The 27829-nt window shown below is 44.6% G+C and overlaps 1 protein-coding gene across 2 annotated transcripts in view; it reads left to right on the top strand.

Annotated features, from left to right (window-relative positions):
- SCARB2 (scavenger receptor class B member 2) overlaps positions 1-27561 on the top strand; it is a 52536-nt gene extending 24975 nt beyond the window's left edge. The window contains exons 3-13 of one of the 2 annotated variants that reach the window (XM_053254853.1): positions 328-475; positions 6421-6609; positions 7376-7467; positions 8154-8273; positions 9444-9622; positions 10553-10671; positions 13205-13278; positions 15586-15637; positions 17449-17607; positions 17814-17874; positions 21358-27561. In XM_053254853.1, the coding sequence (XP_053110828.1) occupies positions 328-475; positions 6421-6609; positions 7376-7467; positions 8154-8273; positions 9444-9622; positions 10553-10671; positions 13205-13278; positions 15586-15637; positions 17449-17607; positions 17814-17843 (1162 nt within the window). In that variant the 3' untranslated portion in view covers positions 17844-17874; positions 21358-27561. The remainder of the gene's footprint in view (positions 1-327; positions 476-6420; positions 6610-7375; positions 7468-8153; positions 8274-9443; positions 9623-10552; positions 10672-13204; positions 13279-15585; positions 15638-17448; positions 17608-17813; positions 17875-21357) is intronic. The other variant, XM_053254852.1, reaches the window with a different exon arrangement.
- The last annotated feature ends 268 nt before the right edge of the window (positions 27562-27829 follow it).

Below are 27829 nucleotides of genomic sequence, written 5' to 3'. Positions count from 1 at the left end.
CCCCAGTTTACTTTTACTGAAGTCAGTTGGCAGTAACCTAGCCAGAAGGTTCCAAGGCTGCTGCTGGAGCATCTTAATTTAAAGTGATATCAATGATGGGAAGGGCTGCAGAAATAGCTATACTGTCATCCATTTGTCAGCCTTCTGTGAACCTTATTCTGCCCACTGGTTGTCAGTTGCTAGTCCCTCTTTGGAGAATTGCAGTGGGTTATGCAATGCAAACCAGGTAAATCTTTCATTGAGAGCTAAATTTTATATTGACTTTATTTCTCAAGGGTGCTGATGCTGCTTTTAGAAGCTACATTTCTGTCTTCTCTCTCTTGGTAGGGAGCACAAGCCCCGAGTGAATATTCATATTTTGGAGAATGGCACAAAAGTATCTTCTGTCAACCCCAAAACGTATTTCTTCGAACCAGAAATGTCAGTGGGAGACCCAAAGGTGGACCTGATCAGGAGTGTAAATGTGCCTGCACTGGTGAGTCTTGAGTTTTGGTTGGTGATTGAAAAAACAAAGAACAAGCTTTGGAAGCATGGTCTGGTTTTGTGGCACAAAGGCTGGCCTTCAGTTATTTGGTCTTAGACCAGGAGTGGGCATACTTGGCCCTCCATTTGTTACTGAACTACAGCTCCCAGTGAATGATGGGAGTTGTAGTTCAGAAACAGCTGGAGCCACCATGTTTGCCCACCCCGCCTTAGGCAAATTAGTACCTTGCTGCCAACAAGAGCCAGCATGGTGTAGTGGCTAGAGTGCTGGACTAGGACCGGGGAGACCCGAGTTCAAATCCCCATTCAGCCATGATACTAGCTGGGTGACTCTGGGCCAGTCACTTCTCTCTCAGCCTAACCTACTTCACAGGGTTGTTGTGAGGAGAAACCTACATATGTAGTACACCGCTCTGGGCTCCTTGAAGGAAGAGCGGGATATAAAATGTAATAATAATAATAATAAGAAGAAGAAATAATAACTGTCCCATTATCTGTAAAATGGGAACAATCATGAACTACTTCCATTGTTTTGTTTACTTATTTAGCATATTTGTATACCACTCAGTTCATATGTCTCTGGGAGGTCTACATACCATTAAAATTCAAATCGCAAAAATTAAAGCAGTCAAAAAGTTAAAACAAAACCCACTTTAAAGCCACTTTTAAAAAACCAAAGGCTCAGTTAAATTGATGTCTCTTAAGATTATTTTAAAAAACTGTCAGAGATGTTGGCGCTCCTAGGCACTTTCCAGTCTAGCTGCTCAACAGCAGCAAAATGCCTCCATTCAGGCAAGTCGCATTGAAAATGTAAACAGCAGGAGGAGCAGTCTCACAGCAACTAACAACCTGAAAAAGCAGCAACTTCCTTACGCCAGATATACAACGTCCTAGCTCTATATCACAGTGATTAAATTTGAAATGAAGCATTGGAAATGTGAACGGCACCCCACTGTCCGCTTAGGGACTGTGGAGTCACAACGCAGGAAGTGTGAAAGTACACTTCTGAGATCTGACGTGACCCTGTTTCAAGGTCTAATCTGGAAAGTGCCCTAGCCTGACATGGAGTATGTTCCAAAGCCTTGGAGTGGCTATAGAGAAGGCCCATCCCTTAGTCATCACCAGAAGAGCTGGTGGCAACCACAAGCAAACCTATTATCTTAATAAATGGTGAGGCTTATGAAGAAGAAGAAGGCACTCTCTTAAATACTTTCTTAGAAGCCTTGCAAATAATAAACACTTTGCAAATCATGCTATAAAGAAGTTACACAAAGGCTTCATAAAGTTTCCTCTTCAACTAAGGGAGAAAAAGAATGCTAGTGGGGAAAGGAATTCCAGCCTCTTTCATTAATAGTAGCATTTTCCTGCCAGTTACAGTGTCAGGGTATCTGAGAAAGTGCATTTAGCTATGGGCGCTTGGGTCCTGTGGCATTGGCCAGCCACCGTCTTGTTGGCCGTGGTCTGCCATAGTGACTTAAACCATTGGTTCATCCAGCCCAGGAATGTTGGCTGGGATTTGAGGTCTAAGGCAAAGGTCTTCTGCAGTTCTGCACAAAGGCCATTGTGGCTGGGGGTGATGGGAGTTGTAATCCAACAACTACTAAGTTGGGAACACCTGGGTTAACCAAAGATTGAACTTGCGACCTAACTCACCTCTTATATATGAAGCCCTGAATGACTTGGGCCCAGGTTATTTAAGAGAGCATCTTCTCTTTCATGATCCTACTGCCTATTAAGATCATTGGGGGAGGTGCGTTGCGATTACCACCGACTTGTTTGGGGGCGACCCAAAACAGGGCCTTCTCTAGGGTTGCCCCAGGGCTCTGGAGCAGACTCCCAAATGAAATTGGAACCTCCCCATCTCTGGCTGTTTTAAGCGACTCTTGGAAAACCATCTATTTTATCAGGTTTTTAGTTTACAGTGTGTTAAACTTTTGTGGTGGTGATTTTAATTTGTTATACAATGTATGATTTAAGGTTTTAATTGTTGTGTCTTAATTTGTAATCTGCCCAGAGATTTTATATGGAGCAGTAGATAAATGCAATAAATAAAATAAAATAAATGTGCTCTGCTATGGAATTTATGGCCTTCCCTGTTGTATCGAGAGGGTTAACCCTGTTATGTGCCATGCACATTGATAGTGCTGAATGAACAATATGTTTTGTTTCTCACAATTTTATTTATGTTTGTTTTGTGATGGTTTGGGATGTTCATAGTGCAGCAGAGAAGAAAAGAAGGAAATGCAAATTTTAACCCCTTTCCATGTGTCCCATCTGTCCTCATCAACTAAGTAAATCAAGTTTTCATAGCAATAAGTGACTTTCGTTTCCTCCAGTCTGTTATTCCTATCCTTGTTAAATATCAGAGCTCAAAAATGTAAGTTTCCCAGAACGTCCTCTTCTTATGGAGCACTTAACTATGCACACCTGGTCTTCAGTGGCTTAGCTGAGGATCATGGGAGTTGTAGTCCAACAAGATCTGCAGATCTAGGGTTGAGACTCCCTGTGTTAGCCCATTGAGCAGTTGATGAAGTTTGTCCGAACTTTCAGTTATCTGTTGATGGAGAACTTAGCCATCTTCTGGCTGGTACAAATTGCTTCCCACCGGAGAGGAAGCCTTATCATAAACAGACTGTGTCTGCTTGTCAGGAATCAACTGACTCTGCATAAGCTACATGAGTGTTGTCATCTGTTTGGCTTTAGCATGGGAATTGTTTGGGGTAAATGTTAATTTTGCTCTTACGGGAACTGGAACTGTAAACTTGAAACTCATCTATGTTTGGAAAGTCAATGGCTCTACCTTGTGGCTGAGTGAAGAACCACAGGCTATGGCAAGGAGTCTTCTAAATATAATAGCATTAATGTGGCACATTTCAAGTGCTTTACACATTGTCTGAAACATACAACAGTCCTGTAAGGTAAAGGTAAAGTGCTTGACTAACAAGCAGAAGGTTGCCCTGTAAGGTAGGCACCCATTACTCCCAGTTAGCACATATGGGATATAGTGAATAGTGGCTTGCCTGAAGTCACTTAGTGAGTTCATGACTGAACTGGGGATACGCGATTACACTATACCGAATCCAATAAAAACTACACGACAGGTCCAGATGATTTAAGCTACTTCCCACTGATTATGCTGTGAAGGAGGTGGAGACAGGACTATTTAAATCTGTCCCTCCTCACCAAAAATCTGCCTAGAACCTTCATGTTTAAGAGCAGTATATCTCTGAGTACTAGATGCTGGAGATACACAGGCAGGAGTTGGCCATTACACTGCTTGTGAAATTCTACAAGAATCTAGTTGGCTAGCTATGGAATGGAATGTGGCACGAGGCAGATTTTGGTTTGATATACCAAGGCTACTTTTGCATTATGTCAGAGGTCCCCAGTCTTGGGTACTCGGATGTTGTTGATCTAAAACTCCCATCATGCCCCGCCACAATGCCGTTGCATAAGCTATCTCATGCCAGAAGTCAGTATTGGCTGCCTGCTTCTGCAAGAATTAGGATGTGGTTTACCTATATTTGGGCTATAATACATTTTGATGTGAATTCAGGCACACCACACCAAAGAAAAGCCCTGTGGTTTAAAACTGCAGATTTGCATAGAACAAGAGCAAGGATCCTGCATTGTTGCATTATTGTTAAGGCTCATAATAGGAGTTAAGGTGGCATTTTTCTTGCACCTAAAATGTGTGTGGTCTTTCTCTCCCTCTCTAGACATCAGTCTGCCATAACTGAGAATAAACCTTGCTGAATGAGACCAAGGCCTATCTAGTCCAGTATTCTGTTTTCCCCAGTGGCCACCAGATACCTCTAGGAAGTCTACAAGGTGTATTCCACCCCCCACCCCCCGTCGTTACTCCCCTGCAACTGGTGTTCAGAGACAGTAAGCCTCTGCATCTGCCGCTTCCCTGCAAATGGTGTTCAGACATTATGCTGAACAAGTGTACAGATGTCTGTACACTCATACATGTGTTTGTGTGAATGACTGTAACTGTGATCATTTAAAAAGTGAACCTGAAAATCAGGCCCTTCATATGCATGGTACAGATGGGACATGTACTTCTGTACCTGCATTCAGCATAACATGTGAATGACTCATCATATGAGTGTTGAACATAATGTGTGAATAGGCCTGTAGGCATCGAGATTACTAACCTTTCGCCTTTGTGGCTGGAACTTTGTGGAATTAAAGTCCAACATCTGGGGATCCAAGGTTGAAACCATTTCTAAAAGGGAAAATTAAAGATGGGGTGCTTGGAGCATACTTGTCCTCCAGTAATTCCCTTGAGGAGTCTTGGTAGGAGGGTTTTGTTTCTCTCAGAGAGCTTGTTCAGCTGCTGCCCCCCCCCCCCCAGGCTTGTACACAGGGAACAATCAGGAGTGAGTATAGTGCTTGCATAACCTCTCTGTTTCCTTCATCTCATGGGAAAGTGAATGGCTGGCTGAACCAAGAGTTTAATGTCTCCACTCAGGAGAAATTCCATCTTCAAAGGAAGAATGCAGGACTGTCAGTCTGCTTACTTCTCCTCACAGGAGAGGAAGCACTAGATCCCAGAGTTCTGTCCGTGATCTCTCCCTGGCACAATTCCAGCAGTGGGGAGAATAACATCTGAATAGGGATGTTATTCCCCTACATAAAGCTATATAGACTGCTTTATGTATTATGTTTCATGAATAGGTATTCCTGTTTGTACATACACAATAGGCCCATTCACACATTATGTTCAACACTCATACAATGAGTGTACAGATCTGTACACAGGTGCAATCGTTCACATGTTAAGTTGCGTGCAGACTCGGAAGTACACTTCCTATCTGCACCATGCATTTGAAGGGCCTGTATCCAGGTTCACTTTTTAAATGAACACAGGTACAGTCATTTCACACACATTCTTGTAAGAGTATACAGACATCTGTACACTCACACAGCATAATGTCTGAATTGGGCTATAGTTTGATAATGATCTGCAGAGGTGTCGCCATTTTGGTCATTGGATGTCCCCCACTATTATTTATTTACTGCATACATGACAAGGGGTTCTTCCTCTTCCTTCTCCTCCTCACAGGCAGTTGGTGTTTCTGTGTAAGAACATAACAGCCCTGCTGGGTCAGGCCCAAGGCCTATCTAGTCTAGCATCCTGTTTCACACCCTGGCCAACCAGATGCCACTGGGAAGCCCACAGACAAGAACTGAGGGCTTGCCCTCTCTCTTGTTGTTGCTTGTTGTTGTATCAGTTGTTGCAACTGCTACTGAGAGGCATCTTGCCTCTAAGGCTGAAGGTGGCCTATAGCCAACAAACTAGTAGCCATTGTGTGAGGAAAGAGGCACTCTTTCCAGCATAATTTAGTGTGCTAGATGGATTAGTAGTTTGACTGATATAAGGCAGCTTTATATGTTCATAAAAACAAAGTGTGTTGTGTGTGCTCCTATTGTGCCTTGCAAACTTCCTCTCAGCAGTTTAGACCAGGGATTCTCAATTTTGGGTACCCAGATATTATTGGACTTCAGCTCCCATAATCCCCAGCCCCAGTAACCTTTGGTTGGGGATTATGGGAGTTGAAGTCCAATAACATCTGGGGACCCAATGTTGAGAATCCCTCATTTAGACCATGAAACCTTTGTATGTTAAAGCCTTTGAGGTCATGGGTTGAAATCCTGCCATGTTTGGGAGGATCCTGACTCTATGTTAGAGAAAATGGGGTGGAAGGAGAAGCAAGAGCAACGGAGCCAAAGTTCATGCTTGGTGACAAGCACACACTTCGCAATTCGAAGGTCCCAGTCTTGACCTCCAGCCAGAAGTGGTATCCAGGTACCTTCTTGGGGGGGCACAGCCATTCAGAATAGACATCACTTATCTGGAGGGCCCGATCGCCTGGCTTTGTATAAGGCAACTTCTTATGTGTCTCCCCCACCCTCTTCCTTCCATTTTAGGTTGGAATGGACATGGCTACAGAAACTTCCTTCCATCTGCCTGTAGAGTTTCTGCTCTTGTTGTACCAGGAAAACATGTTCACGATGCACACAGTTCATGAATTGTTGTGGGGTTATCAGGACAAATTTCTGAGTACCCTACACAAAATCCGTCCAAATATCGATGAAGACTTTGGCTATTTCAAAAAGGTAAACTTCCTGCAGAAACAGAACAAGAATTGCTCTATTCTTCACTTCCTCTGCTTTTCAGGATTGCTGCAAATCTTTTCTTCCACCCCGCGAGAAGCCAAATAACACAGTGAAACCTGCCAGCTCACTTTTCTTCTTCTATTTTTGTTCAGGACCAAAAACTAAGCTAATCCAGTCTATAATTCTGTGCTGCAGTGGCATTTAGAATTCTGCAAATGATTCTGGCCAGTTCTCAGACTTGGGTCCCCAGATGTCATTGAACTCCCATCATCCTTTGGCCATTGTGAATGGGGATGATGGGAGTTGTAGTAAAGAATCACCAGGATGCTTTCCAGATTAGATCCTGCAACACGGTCATGGCGTATCTCTGAAGTATGCTTCCACACTTCCTGTGTTGTGACAACTCAGTCTCTGCGCTGACAGCAGGTTGCTGTTCACATTTCCGATGCCTTGTTTTGGATTTAATTGCTGTGATTTATTGATAAAAAGTATGTCAAGCGTAAAATGTTTGCCTTTTGGGGGGGTTGTTAGTTTTCATGAGACTGCTCCCCCTGCTGGGTGCTTTGCTATTTATGTTTTGAATGCAATTTGCCCGAACTGAAGCATTTTGCTGTTGCTGAGTGGCTAATCTGGAAAGCGTCCTGGGAACACAAGGCTGAGAATCCCTTCTGTAGGGCTCTCCAGTGCCTTGTCATAAGTGAAGGAATAGGTGATACATATGGCAATATCAAGAAGATGGAAGTATTCTCTTGTGTCTTGTTTCTAGATGAATGGGACAGATGATGGCGAGTATGTCGTTCTGAGTGGAGAAAAGAACTATCTTGACTTCACAAGGATTGTTGAGTGGAATGGAAAACAGTAAATTTTTTAAAATTCTATTTTAATTTGTGTATGGAAATTTGTTTCATAATCCATGTTTTAAATTTTAAAAGTTCCTCCAGTTTCAAAACTATGTAAAATAGGGGTGTTCAGGTGGTATCTGATGATGATGAAGATGATGATATCGTCTTACTGATCTACACAATGCTTTACAAAGCATCATAAACCAAGGAGAAACCCCTGCTCCTAAAGAACTTGTAATCTAAACGAGACGTATGGGGGTGAAAAGAATGAGCCAAGGATAATGGGCTGAATATGTACCAAAGCAGTGACATATGAGTCAGCATTACTTTAGTGAGAACAAGAGCTAAGGACTTCAGGGGGAAACTAGGGTGGTTTTTGAGGGGGGGGTTGAAGGAAGAGAGAAAGAAGTCACCTTAGGTCAGTCATAAGGGGCAGCAAGGGGGAATGGGCAAAGTTGAAGAGGCCGTGAGGCCTTCAGGTGGCTGAGGGTAGTAGAGCTGGAGAAGTGAAGGTCACGAGAGAATATTTTGTGGTATAAGAGCAAAAAAGGATTGAGGAGGGGGAGTCCAGGGAGGGTTTTTAAAGTAAGAAATTTGTACTGGCTTGAGGAGATGGTAACAGGCTGGTGTAGTTTCTTGCAAAACATTTGTTCATCATGTACCAATCGCTCTCCATCATTTCCCCCCACAATATCTCCACAGCTCACTAGACTGGTGGTCAAGTCCAACTAGCAATATGATAAATGGAACTGACGGTGACACTTTTCACCCATTGCTAAGCACAGATGAAACCATCTATGTCTTTGTCTCTGACTTCTGCAGGTAAGAGCAGGGAATGTCCCCATGAATTTCAGAAAGAACAAGACAACTTTAGTAGAGAGATCCAGTGAGTAATGAGTTTGTGTGCAGCACTGTTCCGGGGAGCATAAGGGCTTGCATTCCTTGAGGCCTACCTGCAGTTGCAGTATCGCACTCGCATTGTACTCAACTTTGCCATATCCACACATTATGTTCAACAGAAGAGAGCCAGTGTGGTGTAGTGGTTAGAGTGTTGGACTAGGACCGGGGAGACCCGTGTTCAAATCCCCATTCAGCCATGAGACTTGCTGGGTAACTCTGGGCCAGTCACTTCTCTCTCAGCCTAACCTACTTCACAGGGTTGTTGTGAGGAGAAACTTAAGTATGTAGTACACCGCTCTGGGCTCCTTGGAGGAAGAGCGGGATATAAAATATAAATAACACTCTTACAGTCTGTGTGGAGTGTACACAGATACAGATCTGTACACAGGTCCAGTTATTCAGTTGTTATGCTGAATGCAGGTACAGCAGTTTATTGTGGCTGGGGATTATGGGATTGAGAGTCCAACATCTGGAGAGCCTCGGATTGGCAACCCTGGTCCAGGGAATGCTTGCAGTTGTGGCTTTGGTGGCCCAACACGTAGAGGCAGTGGTTTCCAAATCAGTGGGTCATAAGCTGCCGTATAGTGAGTCAGAGCATTGATCCATCCAGTATTGTCTACATTGACTGGCAGTGGCTCTCCAGGAACCTCTCCCAGCCCTACCTGGACCAGGAGTCTATCCCAGCCTTACCTGGAGCTGCCAGGGATTTAGCCGGCGATGCTCTTCCACTGAGCTACGGCCCCAAACCCTAAGGAGAATATCTTAGAGCGCTTACGTGTCTCCCATTCAAATGTAAACCAAGGCAGACCCTGCTTAGCAAAGGGGACAATTCATGCTTGCTGCCACAAGACCAGCTCTCCTCCCTAGGTTATAGTGTGTCTTGTGCAGCAAGACAGACAGCCTTTTGCAGTGTGCAGCATACAGACTTTTCTTCCACCTGTATTCTGCCCATCACATTTGTGGACCTTTTGGTAGTGCTGAAGAACAAATATTTATTATTTTATTAATACATGAAAATTATTATTAAATATGTGCATTTTAGTAAGACCGTTCATGATTAAAGTCTCTGACCTTTCTTCCTCACCTTTCTAGATCTGTGTATCTAAACTTCGATAGCTATGTGTCTGTAGATGGGATCCCAGCCTATCGGTTTAGGCCTCCTTTGAAGCTCTTTGGCAACCTCTCTATTAATCCAGACAATGCTGGCTTTTGTGTACCAGCGGGAAACTGCCTAGGAACAGGGCTCCTGAATGTCAGTGCCTGCAGACAAGGTAAGTTGGGTGCAAAATGAGGCATGTGGGAGGGGAGATTGGAGAAACCTGCTTCCTCCCCCCCCCCCCCCAGTGTGTGCCTGTGTTCTCTCCAATTGTTTTCATGTGTGCGGAATGACTTTTGTTCTGGGCGGAAGTATGTATGTATTTATTTATTCATTCATTCATTCATTTATTTGAAACATTTAATATACCTCCCACTCCAAAGACTCCGGGATGTGTAAAACAAATAAAGTAAACTACAGGGCAAAAGCCTGGCGAAAAAGAAAAATCTTCAATAGAGATTTGAAGATCAGTAAGGAAGGAGCTAGACGAATCTCAAGGGGAAGAGAGTTCCAAAGAAGTGGGGCAGCAACCGAAAAGGCCCTTTCGTGGGTCCTAGAGCCCCGAAGCTCTTGGAAATCAGGGGCCGACAAAAGGGCCATCTGAGATGAACTAACTGGACGGGATGTAACTAGGTGGGAGAGGCAGGTCTGTAGGTAGACAGGCGCCAAGCCCCACAAGGCTTTGATGGTCAGAACCTATCAAGGTAGTGTGTGCACACATGCATTCAGAGTGGGGGCTTCCTGATTCAACCTCAGTGGGATCTAAAATTGACTGCGTGGACAACAAAAAACATGCGAGTGCATGCACACACACACACACCTTAGTGGGAACACTGGTGTGCACTGAACGTTCACTGCACCAGCACTTCATGTGAAGACCCTTGGATAGAATTATTGCTATAGAGCTTTTGGTTGGTTAGTCATCTGGCCATTTAATTAGTTGATCAGTCGATTACATTGAAATCTTAATCCATTTTGCAAAAACAGTTCTACGGCATTGATAGGGGCCTCTGGTTGTGTGTAGAGGCATATCTTAATTACCTTGGCGCATTATTTCCTGCATGTTTCGCTGTTTAGTTTTTTAAAGTTGTGGTTGTTGTTATAGGTGCACCGATAATTTTATCACCTCCACACTTCTACCAGTCAGATGAGGTATTTGTCAAGGACATAGATGGCCTGCATCCAAATGAGGAGGAACATGGGACATTTCTGGACATTAACCCAGTAAGTGTATGCCCCTGTGCTTCTGTTTTTCAAAGGGAGAGCCAGGCCTCCCAGAACGCTAATCTTCCTCTGCCTCACTGCATAATGGATTAATAGTGTTTAGCACTAAGTGATGGGATATGTAATAGAAATCCAACTTGGATGTTATGGTTTAGCCATTGTGGTTTAGCAATTTAGGCTTCTACCCCAGTACTCGGTTGTGTGCCTAGAGCGCCTGGCTTGTGAGGAAATTCCCCATGCACCATGTTCCTTGTGCAGTGCATTGTGGAATTTCTGGAGGCCAGGCTGTGTTTCCTGCTGTGCTTGCCGCAATTGCAATTATGTGCATGGCCAAGCAGTGCGGTGAGAGGATCAGTGCAATCATGTTGGGGAAGGTAGGAATGATCCTGCCTGCCCTCCCCAGTCTCAGCTTTTCTGGTCGTGTGAATGACCTTAATGTCTGAATAGGGTTATGGTTTGCTGTGACATCCAAGTCATGCAAATTATGATTACTGTGAGCTATAGTTTGACTGGAAACTCACTTCAAACCATAGCTTTGATTCTAGTGAAGAAGCAAACCATTGTTTGCAGTAATTGTAGTTTGCTGAATTTGAACACCGTATCAAACTGGGGTTACTATGAATCAGGATGTGGAGAATAGGGATGTGCATGGCTCCGAACCGGTCCGGTTTGGCACGGGGGTGGGTGGGTTGTACCTTTTAAGGGTGGGGGGGGTAGTACTTACCACCCTCACCCCCCGCCGCTCTTCCCCCTCCGGCTCTGTGGTTTTTTGTAAAGTTTCTGGGGCAGCAGCGTTCCTCCCTGCCACCCATGCCCCTGTCGTTAGCCTGCCAGAGCCTAAGTAAGTAACACGCATGCGCCCGTTCCGGCGCGCGTGCGCACCCGCCGCTGCCACACGCATGCTCCGCATACGTCACACGTCGACATGTGACATATGCGGAGCGCGCTGCAGGTACGCACGCGCGCCGGAATGGGTGCATGCGTGTTACTTACTTAGGCTCTGGCAGGCTAACGACGGGGGCAGGGGCGGCAGGGAGGAATGCTGCCCCAGAAACTTTACAAAAAACCACAGCAGTGGAGGGGGAAGAGCGACATGGGGGGGGGGTAAGTACTACCCCCCCCCCGCCCTTAAAGGTACAACACCCCTCCGTGCCGAGCCACCGGACCGGCTCGGATCCGGACCGGTTCGGGCACATCCCTAGTGGAGAAGTGAATTGGCATGCACAAGAGGATGCCATTCTTATCTACTTTGCCCCCAGGATTCTATCTGAAGTGAAATTGGACTGTCCCTTGAGCTGCTTTCTCCCCTCCTCTCCTCCCCCTACTGTCAGGAGATGATAAAGGTTTTATCTTGCAAGTTGAGGAAAGAGAAAAGCCCTTTGATTTTTTCTCTCCCCCCCCCCCACTCCACCCAGGCCTTCACATCTCTCCACTTAGTTGCCTTCTACCCACAGTGAGGGGACGGGGAGGGAAGTGGTTTCCCAGGATCAAAGCTTGGGGCCAAACAATATCTCAAAATACACTTATTATGAACATAGTTGGTTTTCTTTTTGGAAAAAAATCACTCCTCAGATTGTGTCTTTGGTTCCTCAGACAAGTTTCCTTTTATTCTGGTGGCTGCAGTTCCTTTCTTGGTACTTAAGACATCTGTTGCTAGAATGCTAGAAGGTTATTCAGTTTCCATCAGTCAATAGTTGGGTGGCAAGAGATTTAACTTAATCAGGAGATTCTCACGTTCGGCCAAAAGCTGGCTAAGGGAGCCTAGCCTGCTTTGGGGCGAGTGTGAGAACCACCGGACTCACAGGCAAGCCCGGTTTCCTCAAAGCGGGTAACCCGCTTAGGTAGCCCTCCCCTTAGAGGAGGTTAGCGGAGCAAGCACTCTGGTAGTCCTGTCAATATGATTGTGTATTGTCGCCGTGGCAACACACGAGGAGACCCCCGCCAGGAGGGTGAAACAAGCCTCCCGGCCCTGGGGTCTCTCCAGGATGCCCCGCGCACTCGTGCGAGGCATCCTGGAACTTCTGGGGGCCACACAGTCCTCAATCTCTGCAGCCCCCGCCAGCTCGGTGACGGAGCCGGCGGTCATGTGAGCAGCAAATCTGGCTGCCCAGGGCTCCGCAGGCAATCATCTGCGGGGAGAGAGGGCTAAGCCCGCTCTCCCCGCAGACCTCATTTCAGCGAGTCTCACTGATCGTGAGAATCGCCTCAGTGTCTACCAACCAAAAAAGATGTTTTTCTTCTGCAACCACCCCCCACCTGCTCCAATCACCTTCACGCTCCCACGCATACCATTGTAGCTTTGGTTACTCTAGGCATCTCATACAGGCTGTTGATACCTTTGCCTTCCTCCATGCTTTCTCACCTGACTCATCGGTGACGGAGTTCACAAAACCTAGATTTCCAGCCTAGCTAGCCACTATGGGTTCTTTCTTCACCCCAAAGCAAATCCGTATTGAATTTGTAAGTCTGCTTTTTAAAATGATTATAAGGAATTAAAATATATATATTAAATGCGACTTCCTTGATCTTGCAGTTGACAGGTTTGCTGGTGAGAGCAGCCAGGCGAACACAGATCAACGTTTATGTTAAAAAACTACCAGATTTTGTGTAAGTACTCTGGGGGTTTTTTAGGGGGAGTTTCATTGAGAAGAATGTATTATACCACTAAAAGGAAACAAAGTAGAAGAGAAAATAATGTGCATTTTATGTTGCATTAAATAAGCGGTGGATATTTTTGAGGGGGGGTGGTGGTGGTTGGGAACAAGGTTGTTTATAATAGGGTCTCTCAAACATGGGTCCCCAGATATTGAACTACAACTCCCATCACCTTCTGCCTCAATGGCCAAAGTCCATTGTGTCGAGATGATGAGAGTTGTAGTCCAACAAAATCTTATGATCCATGTTTGAGAAACCCTGACTTATATTATTATTTAACCTTCTTTAAACCATTTCCATCACTTCTTTGGCTTTCATTTTAATATAGTTTAATCTGATCCTGAAGAGAATCTCGACAGGACCATAAAGGCTTTTGTTTTTTTCTCAAAGTCTTTGTAATAAAATACAGATTTACAATAAGTAGCTACAGAAGACTTTGAAAAAGGTCAACAATCCGTCCCCCCAATGACTAACTTCGCTGCTATCGCACTGCTCTTTTCTCAGTCAGCTTTGATTTCCTTGCCTTCCAATTCCCAAAGCCCTTCAGCCAGTATGGAACTTCCTCTCTGATATGCCGCTTCCTGCCTTCTGAGCCATTTCATGAGATCATGGAGGAAAATCTAAAATGCCTTGAGGGATGAGGGCAAAGCCACAAAGACTGGGTGATATGACTCAGGGTGGTTTACACAGAGAAATAATAAATAAATAAGATGGCTCCCTGTCCCCAATGGGCTCACAATCTGAAAAAGAAACATAAGATAGACACCAGCCACAGCCACTGGAGGGATGCTGTGCGAAACTGCTGTGCAGTTGCTCTCCCCTTGCTCAATAAAGAGAATCACCACTTTAAAACAATGCCTCTTTGCTCAGTTAGCAGGGGATTTTAAAGAGACCCACCTTTTCTTGTTTGCATGCCCCTGTTTGTTCTTCCCCCTGCTGTTGCTGAGCCACTTCAGGCAGCCTGTGGAAGGAGCAGAAGGGAGTGTGTTTGAGTAGGTAGGGGAGTGGTACTTAGGCTTGTCAGCAGCCCTCTTTGAGAGGTGGGGAGGGGTCCTGGGCTCGGCCCCCCAGCCCAGTTGCTGACAAGGCTCCTGTTTTGTTGTGCCCTTCTTCTGGCAACTCCCAGTCACTGCCCCCTTATTTTATTCATTCATTCATTCATTCATTCATTTATCAAATTTGTACACTGCCCCAAACTTTCGTCTCTGGGCGGTTAACAATAGCATTAAACAAGTTAAAATATGTACAAAAACTTAAAACAATTTAATAATTTAAAAATCACCCACCCTTACCGCTAGCTCTCCTCTGAGTGGGCACTGAGGGCACAGCCCTCTTCAGATGCTTATTATACCCTGTCAACTTGGCAAAGAGGCACCTTTAACGTGGTGATTCTCTTTATTTAGCAGGGGGAGAGCAACTGGCCTTATCCACCCCCAGCACAGCATTCCTCCAGTGACTGTTGCTGGTGTCTATTTTGTGTTTCTTTTTAGATTGTGAGCCCTTTGGGGACAGGGAGCCATCTTATTTATTATTTCTCTGTGTAAACCGCCCTGAGCCATTTTTGGAAGGGCAGTATAGAAATAGAATAAAATAAATAAATGAATAAATATTAATGCATGTATGATGCAGGTGTAGTAGGTTAACTCCACCATGCCTGTGTTCCAGTATATGTTTGCAGTGTAGCTACATGCATAGGCATCTCCCTCTGCAGTCAAGAATCCTGCAAAAATAAAGCGATGATATGAATATGTAGAGGTAAAGTGTGTCATCAAGTCAATTTCAACTCCTGGCACCCATAGAGAGCCCTCTGGTTTTCTTTGGTAGGATACAGGAGAGGTTTACCATTGCCGCCTCTTGCACAGTGTGAGATGATGCCTTTAAGTATCTTCCTATATCACTGCTGCCCGATATAGTACCAGCGAGGATTTGAACCAGCAACCTTCTGCTTGTTAGTCAAGCATTTCCCCGCTGAGCCACTTAAAGTGACAATATGAATATGTACATACAAGCATATGTGTGTAGGCATGTTGTAGAAATGCATTGGAACGGGCGGGAATTACACCCCAGCCACACTTCCGAAAGGAGCTCTTTTCTTCTTTCCATGACCTCTAAGCCTCTTCTCCCGTTCCTGGTACAGACTCAGAACAAGATTCCACTTGGGGGAAAGCTAGTTGGCTCTCATAATAACCAGCGATGACGTTTACAATGTTTTGTATGAAATCACTGCAAAACATCTGATTCTTTTTCATCTTCCTTTAGACAAACAGGCAATATCAGAACACTTGTTTTGCCTGTGCTATACCTAAATGAGGTAAGCATTTTTAAATATCATCGTTGTTTATATGTGCACATCTAGAGAGCATCAGGAGAAAGGAATGCATGTCTGAGTCAGGTGTAGCAAGGTTCCTGGTTGCCGGGGGGGGGGCTGCCCCAGCACCACAAGCCACGCCCCCTGCATCTGATGTCAGCTGCAAGGGGGAGGGGCAACCCAGCCCACCCAAGACTTCCCCTCCCCTCCTTGTTTCCTTGAACTCACTGACACCGTTCCGTGAAGAGTGGGAGGGTGGCCACTGCCACTGTGGCCAGCAGCAGCACCTGCTCGACGGCACGGGGCCACTGTCTGCCACTGCTATGGGCACGGCGGTGGATCAGGGCCAGGCAGCCCCTTCTCCGGCGGCTCCTGCATAGCGACCAGTGTACAGAGCAGTGGCGAGAGGAAGGAGGAGGAGGAAGCGTGGGGGGAGGAGGAAGCGCCGCGTACCGCAGCTGCAAGGCAACAGCACCCAGTAAGGGTGGCAGTGGCAAGGGTGCACACACCCCGAACCTTGTGGGCCCGGGTGGACATTTGTCCCCCCTTGTCTAATGGACGCTGCGCCCATGGTCTGAGTTCTGCCGATTATGACTAGCAGTGTGTCTGTTGTCATGACTGTGGGATTTAGGTAGAGTGGTGGGGAAGTGTACGATGTTTACCTGAATCCAAGACTAGGCTTTTTCAAAGTTCTTTGATATTAGGAATCAGGGGTGGTGTTAAATTCAGCATTTTGGATAAATACAGGTACAAACTGTCTTTAACCTGTATTTTAAAGTATTTTTTAACCTATATTTAACCAGGTGTTTTTTTAAAGCAGTATTTTATTTATTTAACCTGTATTTTTAAGGGTCATCTTTAAATTTAGAGTAGTCTTCAATTCAGGTAAATTGACCCCTGCTAATTTGGCAAAGAGGCACCTTTTAAGGTGGTGATTCTCTTTATTTAGCAGGGGGAGAGTAACTGGCCCTATCCACCCCCAGCACAGTACCTCCAGTGACTGTTGCTGGTGTCTGTTTTATGGTTTCTTTTAGATTGTGAGTCCTTTGGGTACAGGGTTCCATCTTATTTGTTGTTTCTCTGTGTTAACAGCCCTGAGCCATAGAAATTGAATAATAATGGTTGTTGGTTGTTGTTAATTATTCAGCCATCCCAGGTCCTTGGGAAGGACCCGATGTCTGGATAAAACAAACCAGTCAATAACACTTGTCTGACTGTGTAAACAACAACAATAATAAATATACTACAGTATAGGGTACAGAGAGAAGTGTGCATGAAAATCTCCTGTGGAACAGGTAACTGGTGCTTGAACTGGAGCAGGGCCAAACGTTTCAAGTTCAAACCTTCTCCCCGACCCCTGTCTCCACGTTTGGTTGAAAATACTTCCTTTCATAGTTATTTGTATCTGCCCCCAGTACTCTGCAGCAGCAATATCTGCTTTGTGTGATGAAGTGTGAAAACCCTCTTTTCAGCGGCTACCTTCCCCGCCCCCCAAGAATGCCCCTTGGATCAGTGCTACATAATGACATAACAGGAGGGGCATTCCAAGAGGGGAAGTGGCTGTTGGGATAAGCACCATGGTACATCTCTTGCACACATGAAAAATAGCTGAAATGGCCCGCCACCTTTTGCCATCTACAAATGGGGTTGCAAAAGGTGGGGAGCCATTTTGTCTAGTTGGGATGGGGTAGGTCAAAAGAGAGAATAAGTTCAGAGCTGGAAAAGCTTGAGAGAGAACCTGCTAACCTAAATAACAAATTTGATTCGAGTAGAAGGAGTAGCAAAATTGATCCTCGGCTTCTTTGCTCCTCCAGAGTGTCGTGCTGGACAAAGCATCTGCAGATAAACTGAAGACAGCTCTTCTGCAGTCCTCTGTGATCACCAGCATTCCATATATAATCATGGCAATAGGGATTATTTTTGGAATTGTGTTCGTTGTCCTTGCCTGCAGGCCCGTACGGGAGACAGAAGAGGTAAGGTCATGCTTGGATCAGAGCTGCCCGTTTGATTTTTATGTATCTCTCTCTCTTTTTTTTTAATCCTCTTTTCTTTCCTTTGGTTTCGGTTGGTCTTAATGTTGCTTGTTTTATACTGTTGCCAGAACATGTGTGGCTTTTGTTTTGTTTTATTTCTTTTTCTGTTTTTTCCCCCTTTGTCTCTTTTGAAATGCTTTCTGCAGGGCAGAGAAGTTTTAATAGATCCAGAGTAAGTGCGTCTCTGCTGCTTGCTTAAGACACATGGTAAGCGGAGTAAAGTGTATTTCTTTCGCAGTCTGCTTGGCTAGTTGCAAACCTTGTGCTAAAGATAAACCTGCCTAGTAAACCCTTAAGGCTTAGGGCTGTTTCACACACAGTGACTTGCAAAACCTCTGTTTCCACAAGTGCATCACTCAGTGAGCCTGTTCACATGGCCAAGATTTGGAGGGTAGGAGGCAGCAAACACAGCTAGTAATACCCGTGAGAACTCATGGGAACCCTTCCAGCTCAGCCTGTTCAAATGTGGGTAGCCCAGATGCTGCTTTTTACTGAGGTAAAAAACCTCAGTAAGCAGACACTCTGCTCTGCAGGGTGGCACATTCACGCTCTGTGGTCCCATGCTAGCCATGGCTTGAATAGGGCTGGTCCTGCCCCCTGCGGCCAGTCAGAGTGAGGCTGCTGAGGACATGGAGTATTGCGCCTCTTGGCTTTGCAATGCATGCTGGGAAGGTTCTCCCAGGGTTGGGAGAACTTGTTTGCTGCTGCCAGGGTGGTTTTCAGGATGTGTTCACAAAGCCAAATGGAAGCTCTGATCGTCTGTGAGAATCAGTGCGGGTGTTATTCCCACCCCCTGATCCCCCATCCCCCTATGATTGCGTGAAAGACCTTAGTGTCTGCTCCAACATAGTACTTTTTCAGTGGAGTGGGGTGGTTCATATATTTTCCTGAGTGTCCTCAAGTGAAGAACACATGTGTGAATCAGCCTTAAGACAAAATGTTCTTCGACGTGGTCTCTGCCTTTTGCACCTATGGACAGTCCCTCGTTAGGGTGGCAAGATTTATAACTTAATCCTAGGCATGTCTACTCAGAAGTGAATTCCAATAAGTTCAGTTAGAATTAGTTCCAGGTAACTATGTATAGGATTGAAGCCCAAGTTGAAAGGTATCTTACATTAATCAGCGGTGCAATAATTTTGATCAGCTAAAAAGGCACCCCGATAAATTGGGAGGCAGGTATGTATAGTAACTGTAAAAATTACAGATGGTAAATGCATTCTATACTATATGCAAGAGAAGGGGGAATATCTGTTCTGCTTCATGCAACTTACGGATGTGTTATCTAAACCTAAAGATGGCATGTATTTTTCTTTAGAACAACTTATCCCCCCACCATGCAGATCCAGTCAATTTAATTAAATCTATTAAATCTTATGACTGACTTGCTAAAATTTTCTTAATTGGGTAGTAATCATAATTATTACATAGTCATATTATTTATTTCATTTTACCCACACTTCGTTCAAGGAGTTCAAGATAGCATGGGGCTTCCCAATGTTTCCTCACAACTATGCAAGTGGACTTCTGAGCACTTTTGAACAAAGTGTTCAACCATTCTTAATTCATCTATCTGCATAGCAACCCTGTGAAATAGAGTAAGCAAGTCACCCATGATTACTTCATGGCTGAGTGGGAGTTTACATTATGACTTCTCATCAACTTTTGCTGCCTCTTCTCTGTGATGCTGAAACTTCCACAACACACTGCCCATAAGGAAGGCTGTGTGATGAATTACAGAGTAACACAATCTATGCAAGCATGAGGGGTTTCTGAGCTAAAAAGCTTTTCTTCCTCCTGCAGCAATCCAAAAATGGAGGGAGGAAATACAGATTGTTGTACAAGAGGGCGGGACATCCCAGAGTGCGCTAGGGGGCTTTCCCCATCTCTCCTTGCCTGCTGCTGCTATTGTTTGTGCTTTATTTTCTGAACAGGTTCTTACAAGAGTAAGCATACATTTGTGTTACTTTTGCTTAGTCATGGTGCTGGATTCAGCCCCAAACAGCAAGGGAAAACAAGCAAGGTTCTTTGGTTGTAGGCCAGCTCTTGTTTACTTGCCTGGAACAGTTATGGCTTCACTCTTTCTCTGCTCTCTTGGCAGGGATTTTTAAATAGGAGACTTAAAACCTGACTAACAATCCACATGAACCTGTTTAGACCTTGAGGTCATTCACACAATCGAAAACTGTGTTCTGCTCAGGTTTGGGAGCTGTGATTGCTCCCAGTTTTTGGTTGTGTGGAAGCAAGGTAAGAGGAAAACCTAGGTAGAAGTGATTGTGTGGAAACAATATAGGAGGAAAAGCTATCCAGGTTTTCTTCCTCCCTTGCTTCCACACAACCAAAAATTGGGAGCACACACAGCTCCCAAACCCAGGTAGGACACAGTTTTTGATTACGTGAATGACCTCTTTGTCTTTTAGTTGTGGTAATAGCTTAGCTGCGGGCCTGTGGAGACAACGTTTCTTTTAAGTAGCATTACACTATGCAAAATGTGTTACATTGCTAACAAAAATATTATCACCTCAGAAGACCTTGAGGTAGGCCACTAATCTTCCCTTTTGCAGACTGGTTGCTGAGGGGAGACCATGACTTGCTCAAGGCTCACAGAAAGTTTGGGGCTGAGATGGGCCCACATAGGAATGCTGCTGGGAACTTTAAAAGCTCAGGGCTCAGGCCCACAGACCCCAGGTCAGGTCGACACCTCCTCCCACCTTTGATAGTTAATCCTTTTTATGCTCTCTAAAGTATAATTGTACTGCGTACAATTCTGGCCGCCACATCTGAAAAAGGACATTGTAGAACTGGAAAAGGTGCAGAAGAGGGCAACCAAGATAATCAGGGGCCTAGAGCACCTTTCTTATGAGGCAAGGCTACAACACCTGGGGCTTTTTAGTTTAGAAAAATGACGACTGCAGGGAGACATGATAGAGGTCTGTAAAATCATGCATGGTGTGGAGAACATGGATAGAGAGAAATTCTCCCCCCTCTCCCATAACACTAGAACCAGGGGTCATCTCATGAAATTGATTTCTGGGAAATCTAGGACCAACAAACGGAAGTATTGTTTTCACACAATGCATAATCAACTTGTAGAATTCTCTGCCATGAGATGTGGTGACAGCCAACACCCTGGATGGCTTGGCTTTAAGAGGGGCTTGGATAACTTCATAGAGGAGAGATCTATCAATGGCTACTAGTTGGAGGGCTATAGGCCACCTCCAGCCTCAAAGGCAGGATGCCTCTGAGTCCCAGTTGCAGGGGAGTATTAGCAGGAGAGACAGCATGCCTTCAGCGCCTGCCTGTGGCTTCCAGTGGCATCTGGTGGGCCACTGTGTGAAACAGGATGCTGGACTAGATGGACCTTGGGCCTGATCCAGCAGTGCTGTTCTTATATTCTTAAAGGAATCCAGTGCTTTCATCCAATTATTGAAGCCATTAATCCAGGGATTCTCAACCTCGGGATGCCCCAGCTCCCAAGGCAATACACTGAGATTTGATCTTGGCTTACTTTCAGAGATAGCCAAAGGTGGCTGGGCACAGGGGGAGATACATAAAATGCCCCATCTGTGCACATGGGTTTTGACATCTCACAATTGCATTTTTTTCTGGGTAGAGATTGGGTTCATTTTGTTCTTACTCCCCTCCTTGCTTCCTAGGACACTGTGTGCTCACTTCTTGTCCTCTTTGTTTTAGAGTTCCGAAGATGAGAGAGCTCCACTCATCAGAACATCTTGACTTCATTTCCCACTACCACCTTTCAGAAACAAGCTTAGTGATTGAACTATGCAAACTGCTCTTAACTCCAACCACTACACAACATTCTTGATTGTCGGAAACAAAAAACCCCACACTAATCTCTATTAATTCTCTGCTTTAAAAAAATATACTGGGAATTCAGGTATGGGATCATAAAACTGGACTGTTGTATTAAATGTGGAAGCTGGATTGTTTAAAGACAGGTTTTTAACTGACTTGCCATTGCGTTCAAGAGTGCAGAAAACTGTGATTTTTAATATACTTCTGGGACAGTGATAATTTACATTGGGGTTGTTTCATGGAAGTGGATTGGTCCCCTTTGTGTTTACTTGTGTGGCAGGCCATGGAAGCTTATTTTGACTACACTTCCCTCTTTTGTATCTGATACAGCTTTGTCTTTCTGTCACCCGACTTCTTATAGACACCGTGTTCTACTGTACGGTTATGAATTCTATTCCCTGGTGTGTACATTTTTTACATTTGAAAGCAGAGTTTCAGGTTTTTCTCTAGGTACTATATGCCTGGAGCTTCTGCTAAATGTTTACTAGATCCATATTACAGGATGTAAGGAATGGTTGGAAATGTTTGTTAGTTCATCATGACCTGGACCCTATGGGACAGTTAGAGATCTCTGTGTTTTTGAGATGCGTGCAGCTTGTGTCATTGGCAGCAGGGGTATAGCTCTGGAATAACTTGACATGAAGGGTATTCACACAACAGGGAGGGTGAGAGGAAGGCGGTACTAAACCTCCCCCCCCAAGATGCCTCAATGTTGGTGGGAAGCGTGGACTGCGCTCCCCACATGATCTACTGATCTCTGGAGGCCAGGATGATGCATCCTGGCCTCCACATATCCCACAGTGCATTGGAGGATACCCTTGCGAGATGGACACTCTTGGCACCCATCTCTGTGTGCATTCAGACTGCAAGCAGCCAAAGCACACACACAATCCTGGTGCTTGGGTTAAGGGCGCACTCACACCCTTAATCTTGGCTAAAGGCCAGGCTTTAAAGTAGGGTTAGGTGGGCGGGCAGTGCCAGGAGCCCAGCTCCACGCATACAAGCAGCCTGACCCAGGCTCAGCTGTCCTAGTCTGGGTTAGGCTCCCTGTGAAAGCAGCCTTATGTTGATGTGTAATTCTTTGTATCCACTAGATGAGGGTTTCCCAATCTAGGGTCCCCAGATGTTGTTGGAGTACTCAAATCATCCCCAGTTGCAATGATCTTCAGCCATTGTGGCTGGGGATGATGGGAATTGTAGTGAAATAACATCTGGGGACCCAAAGTTGGGAAAACCTGCACTAGATTTATTTTGAAAAGATTCCTACATTATCTTTGAATACACATGAAAAAGTTCTGGGCTAGGGCCATCAATGCACCTTAATCACAGATATCTGGTCACATAGGCTAGAAGTGAAAAACAGGGAAAGGGTTCAATTCAGGATCTGTCTTTTGAGATGAGTAATTTAGATTGCCTTTTCTTGGGAATGCGCATTAAAAACCAGTCCATGGTCAGAAATCATTACTGCATTTCTGGTCCTCCACTGTTTGATAAGGAATACTAAGGGAATACATTTGAATGGGTACATCTATCAAGAGCACTGATGCTCCCTTCTCCTTGCAAGGACCAACTTACAAAACATTATTTGAGAAGCATCTCTGACCAGCCTCCTCCTCCTCCTTGTTTTGGTTATGATTTTTGAATTAGTCTGTCCCTAAGCCTGGGCTTGGCTGCTCATGAGAACAGCCTCATTGTTTGTTGATCCAGAAGCCATAACTAAAACATCAATACAAAATAAATCTCAGTCAGGGACTTTAGCAGTGCCTTCTAGTGAGCCCCCTCCCGCCACTCAACCAAGGAACCACTCATGAGCCTGTGCGAATGACAGACATACACATTCGTACTGCTTGGTTCTTATCATTGTTCCAGTTGGAGATAGATCAGAGAAGAGGACTGTGTTGCCTTTAAGGCACCCGAGGCAGAAGACTGTAGGGAAAGATGGTTGTCCCAAAGGTGTGCAATGACTTACCTTGGCACAGGTGTCCATATTGGGGAAGAAGGGAAGAGCTGAACCACAACCCACTTGAACTGGAAGGAATGAGCTGGCATCTAACTAATCCCAGGTCAGACTGATTGGGCTAGAAGAGGCCAGAGAACAGTATACCTCCATTAGTAACTACTTGTGCCTACTTGGACTGTATTTTCACAATCAAGACTATCCTGGTTAAAGAGTTAACCAGGATTTTTGAGCCCCACAGAGCTGTTTGTGAGAACACAAATTTCCCAGGCAATCCTGGTCAAACCACTGTGGTTAAACTGCATTTAACCAAGATAGATAACGAAGATCAGATCTCTTTAACCAGGATCAGTGTGATTGTGAGAACGCAGCCTTGGAAAGGCTTAATTTAAAATTGGATAAGTGTACCTGCAGCATAGCAAGCGATGAAGCCCTAAAGTATTCCATACCCAATTTCTCATATCTCTTCCAGAACTGCTTGAAACTCTACTGTGTATTATTATGAAGCAGCCCATTATTGATTTATACATTTTCCCCATACATACTAGATCAGTTGAAAGAACACTGTAACAGTTTTCCCCATTGCATGCGCTCTCTCTTTAATATGTCACTCATATCCATTGTAAATGCAGAGTAATTAGAAGGTACAGTTCCCCAAGAACAAGCTTCTTTTCAGCAGCACTACTTTAGGAGCCATTGAATTAACCTACAGATTGTATTGCTGGGTCAGATCAGAGGCCCACCCAGTCTAGCAATCTGTTCTCAGTAGTGAGCGGAGGAAGTTGCTTTATACTGGATCAAGCCATTGGTCATCCAGCTCAGGATTGTCTACATTTTCTGGCAGCAGCTCTCTCCGTGGTTTTAAAACGGGATCTTTCCCAACTCTACCTGGAGATACCAAGGATTGCAGGAGAGAGGAGACAGGGCATGCACATCCCTCTTGCCTGTGGACTCCCCAGAGGCATCCGGTGGGTCACTGTATGGAACAGGATGCTGGACTAGATGAGCCTTGTGCCTGATCCAGAAGGACTTAGGTTCTTATGATTGAACCTGGGACCAAAGCAGGTCTGAGCTATGGACCCTAATCAGATAGAGGCACCCGAGAAGTTCACAAGCAAGGCATGGGGTTGATGGACATTCCCTGTAGCTTATCTCCCCAGCATTTGCTTCTTACCTTTGAATCTAGAAGTTCAATTTACGTACCATGAGAATAGCCACAAATAAGACCTCAAGTAGTTCCATACATAGTTTTAAGCCTTTTGAAAATAAGACATGCCAGTGGCTATCATCCCATCATATGTTGATGGATTGCATACATTAATAGCACATTGAAGAACTTCCTTTTGGTCTGATGTTTGTGTCAGTCAGTTGGATTTGGATGACCCCAAACCTTTGTATGAGAGAGGAGTTTCTCATAATACTAGAACTCTTGAGACATCTGAATGGATAGAGGCTGGAGAACATCTGTGCTTGGTAGATTGTGTCTGTAATATTGATTTCCTTGGAAGTGTGTGCAAATTGTCTCAGTTCATTTGGGAGATTTAAAACATTAGCGTTGACTACTTTAGCGTAAAAACATTTTGTATATAATATCACAATGACACTTAATCACTGGACTTGGTAGAGAATATAAATTAATGTATATTTCTGTAGGTACAAATTGAAAATATTTTTTCCCTAAGTATGACTTACAATATTATGGTTAATAAATGTGTCTCCATTCCTATGTCCTCTGCTCAAAATACCTCTTATCCTAGGGGTTCTTGAAACTTGGGTCCCCCCAGTGTTGTTAGGAACATAGGGAAGCTGCCTTATATTGAGTCAGACCATTGGTCCATTGAGCTCAGTATTGTCTACATAGACTAGCAGCAGCTTCTTAAAGGTTGCAGGCAGGAATCACACTCAGGCGTATCTTAGAAATGCCAGAGAGGGAACTTGGAACCTTTCTGCATGCAGATGCTCTTCCCAGAGCGGCCCTTTCTCTTAAGGAGAACTTCTTACAATGTTCACACATATAGTCTCCCATTCAACTGAAAACCAGGACAGACCCTGCTTAGTAAAGGGGACAATTCCATGCTTGTTACCACAAGACCAGCTCTCCTCCCATTATTGTAGTTGTTGGACTTCAACTCCTAAAGCAATGTAGTTCAACAACATTCTGGGGACCCAAATTTGAGAACCCCTCTCTTATCCCATATTATTAGGAACCTACATTCAGCAAAAGTCCCTCTTTAAGCCAGGTTCCCCAGTTAATTTGGAGATTAGTTCTAGCATTAGTGATTTATAACACTAAGGGTAACAACTTCTGGGTTGCTTCTGCTAGACTCCATATGGGCCTGTTCCTGCCCTAAGGTTGTTTAGTACTAGGTGCAGGAAAATGGAGCACAGCACTCCACCAATATGCCTCCCAAACAGCTCAAGAGACAATGTTTTAATATGTCCAAAACCCTTGACCAGCTGTCGTACAGAAGGGCTGGTCTGTGTAGAAATGCTAATGTGTCACAGCATGGTCTTAGCTGCAGGTCTGGCAGCTGGATGGGTTGGACTGCAAGACCTCCCAGGTCCCTTCCAACTCTGACATTCTATGAGCTGTTTGCTCTGGGTGAGTGGCTAACAGCAAGATTAGTTTAAGAGTCAAACTAAAGACAAGGATCTATTGCCCAACTATCACTCCCCCTTTCTGCTACCTGCACATCCTTCTGTTTTGAACTTGGGCCCACAACAGCAACCGAAATATCAATCTTCAAGCTCTTTTTTGGGGAAGAAATTGCACTTGAGGTTGGCTCACATCAAAATCCATCGTATTCATTCATTCATTTGATTTCTATACTGCCCCTCCAAAAAATGGCTGAGTAGTTTACACGGAGAAATAACAAACAAATAAGATGGAACCCTGTCCCCAAAGGGCTCACAATCTAAAAAGAAACATAAGACAGACACCAGCAACAGTCACTGGAGGTACTGTGCTGGGCTGGACAGGGCCAGTTACTCTCCCCCTGCTAAATTAAGAGAATCACCAGGTTGAAAGGTGCCTCTTTGCCAAGTTAGCAGGGGTAGTCAGTAGTCAAGTTAGCAGGGGTAGTATTGTCATGCATGAACCTACCCAGCGCTCTCCTTGCAGTGGAAGATCACTACTGACAGGTAAAACTTTCAAGGAAGCTTCTCTGCTGTTACTGATTTCCTCGTTGAAGAATCCCCAGATAAGCTCCCAAGGAACCCTGTTTCCCCAAAACACAGCTTGAAAAACCACTGCATTACCATGTTTCAAGTGTGCTTTTTAACTGGTAGTATGTAAGATAGCAAGCCTAAAGTTTCCACCTGCAGAGTAGTTTTGGAGCCTGTATTCTTCCAAAGAAAACCACAGGGCTCTGTGCGCGCCAGGAGTCAAAATTGACTTGACGGCACACTTTACCTTTACCTTTGACTGCATTGGAAAAACCCGAGGTCTCTGGAACTGTGCAGAATGCAACTATAATAATGATGGTGTCTGTATAAAAGCACCTTGGGATTGTTTTAATTAAAGGCGGTATACAAGTTTAACCATTAATGAATATTTACTGCATATCTTAAATGTTCAAAGTGCTTCTCCTATGAGTTGGCTCTGTGGTCTTTACAACAATCCTGTAAGTATAGGTAGGCCAGTATCATCTCCATGTTGCAGGGTGGGGAGCTAAGCTTGAGAGTCAGTAAGTGGAGGCCACTCCGTGATTTCAGGACTGAGTTGAGATTCCCACCAGGGGTTTCCATGCTCATGGCATATGCCACCTTTTTGTTAATACATTTTCTTATGCACATTTAAAACTAAAACTTGCACAAAAGATAGACAAAGATGCGTATGTGTGTACTGCAGACTGCTATCTGGGGACATTGTTATGCAAAAAGGGAAATTGAGTAGCAGACATGGCCCTAATATGTCAACTATATAAAGTGTTAAATTCTTGTTGGGAGAAATCCTTCTTGGGTCAATCAGGGCAGCTCCTTCAAAGAGTAGTGTCTGTCTTTGACTCCTAACCGTGTGGCTCATTCTTCTGTCATGTGTGTAATGAATGAACTGATGGTTGTCATATCACTGATATTTGTCCACGAATGTGTAATATCAGATTAAACAGCTTTTTTGTTTGTTTCATGGCCTTTTCTTTCCATTCTTTAACTTTCATATCATCATCATCTTTCTCCAGGGAAACAAAGCACACACATTTCGTAAACCTCCCCTTTGTAAAAATTACATTTGCTCTAGTTTTACCCCTGTAAAAAGAGGAAAATATTGGTGGTCAAAGCAGATTCTGTCAGGTGACCATGTTTGACAGACAAACAGAGCCAGCGTAGTGTAGTGGTTAAAGTGTTGGACTAGGACCGGGGAGACCCGAGTTCAAATCCCCATTCAGCCATGAT

Source organism: Hemicordylus capensis, chromosome 5 (genome assembly GCF_027244095.1).
Source record: "Hemicordylus capensis ecotype Gifberg chromosome 5, rHemCap1.1.pri, whole genome shotgun sequence".
Taxonomy (NCBI): domain Eukaryota; kingdom Metazoa; phylum Chordata; class Lepidosauria; order Squamata; family Cordylidae; genus Hemicordylus; species Hemicordylus capensis.
This window is presented reverse-complemented; position numbering and strand designations above follow the sequence as displayed.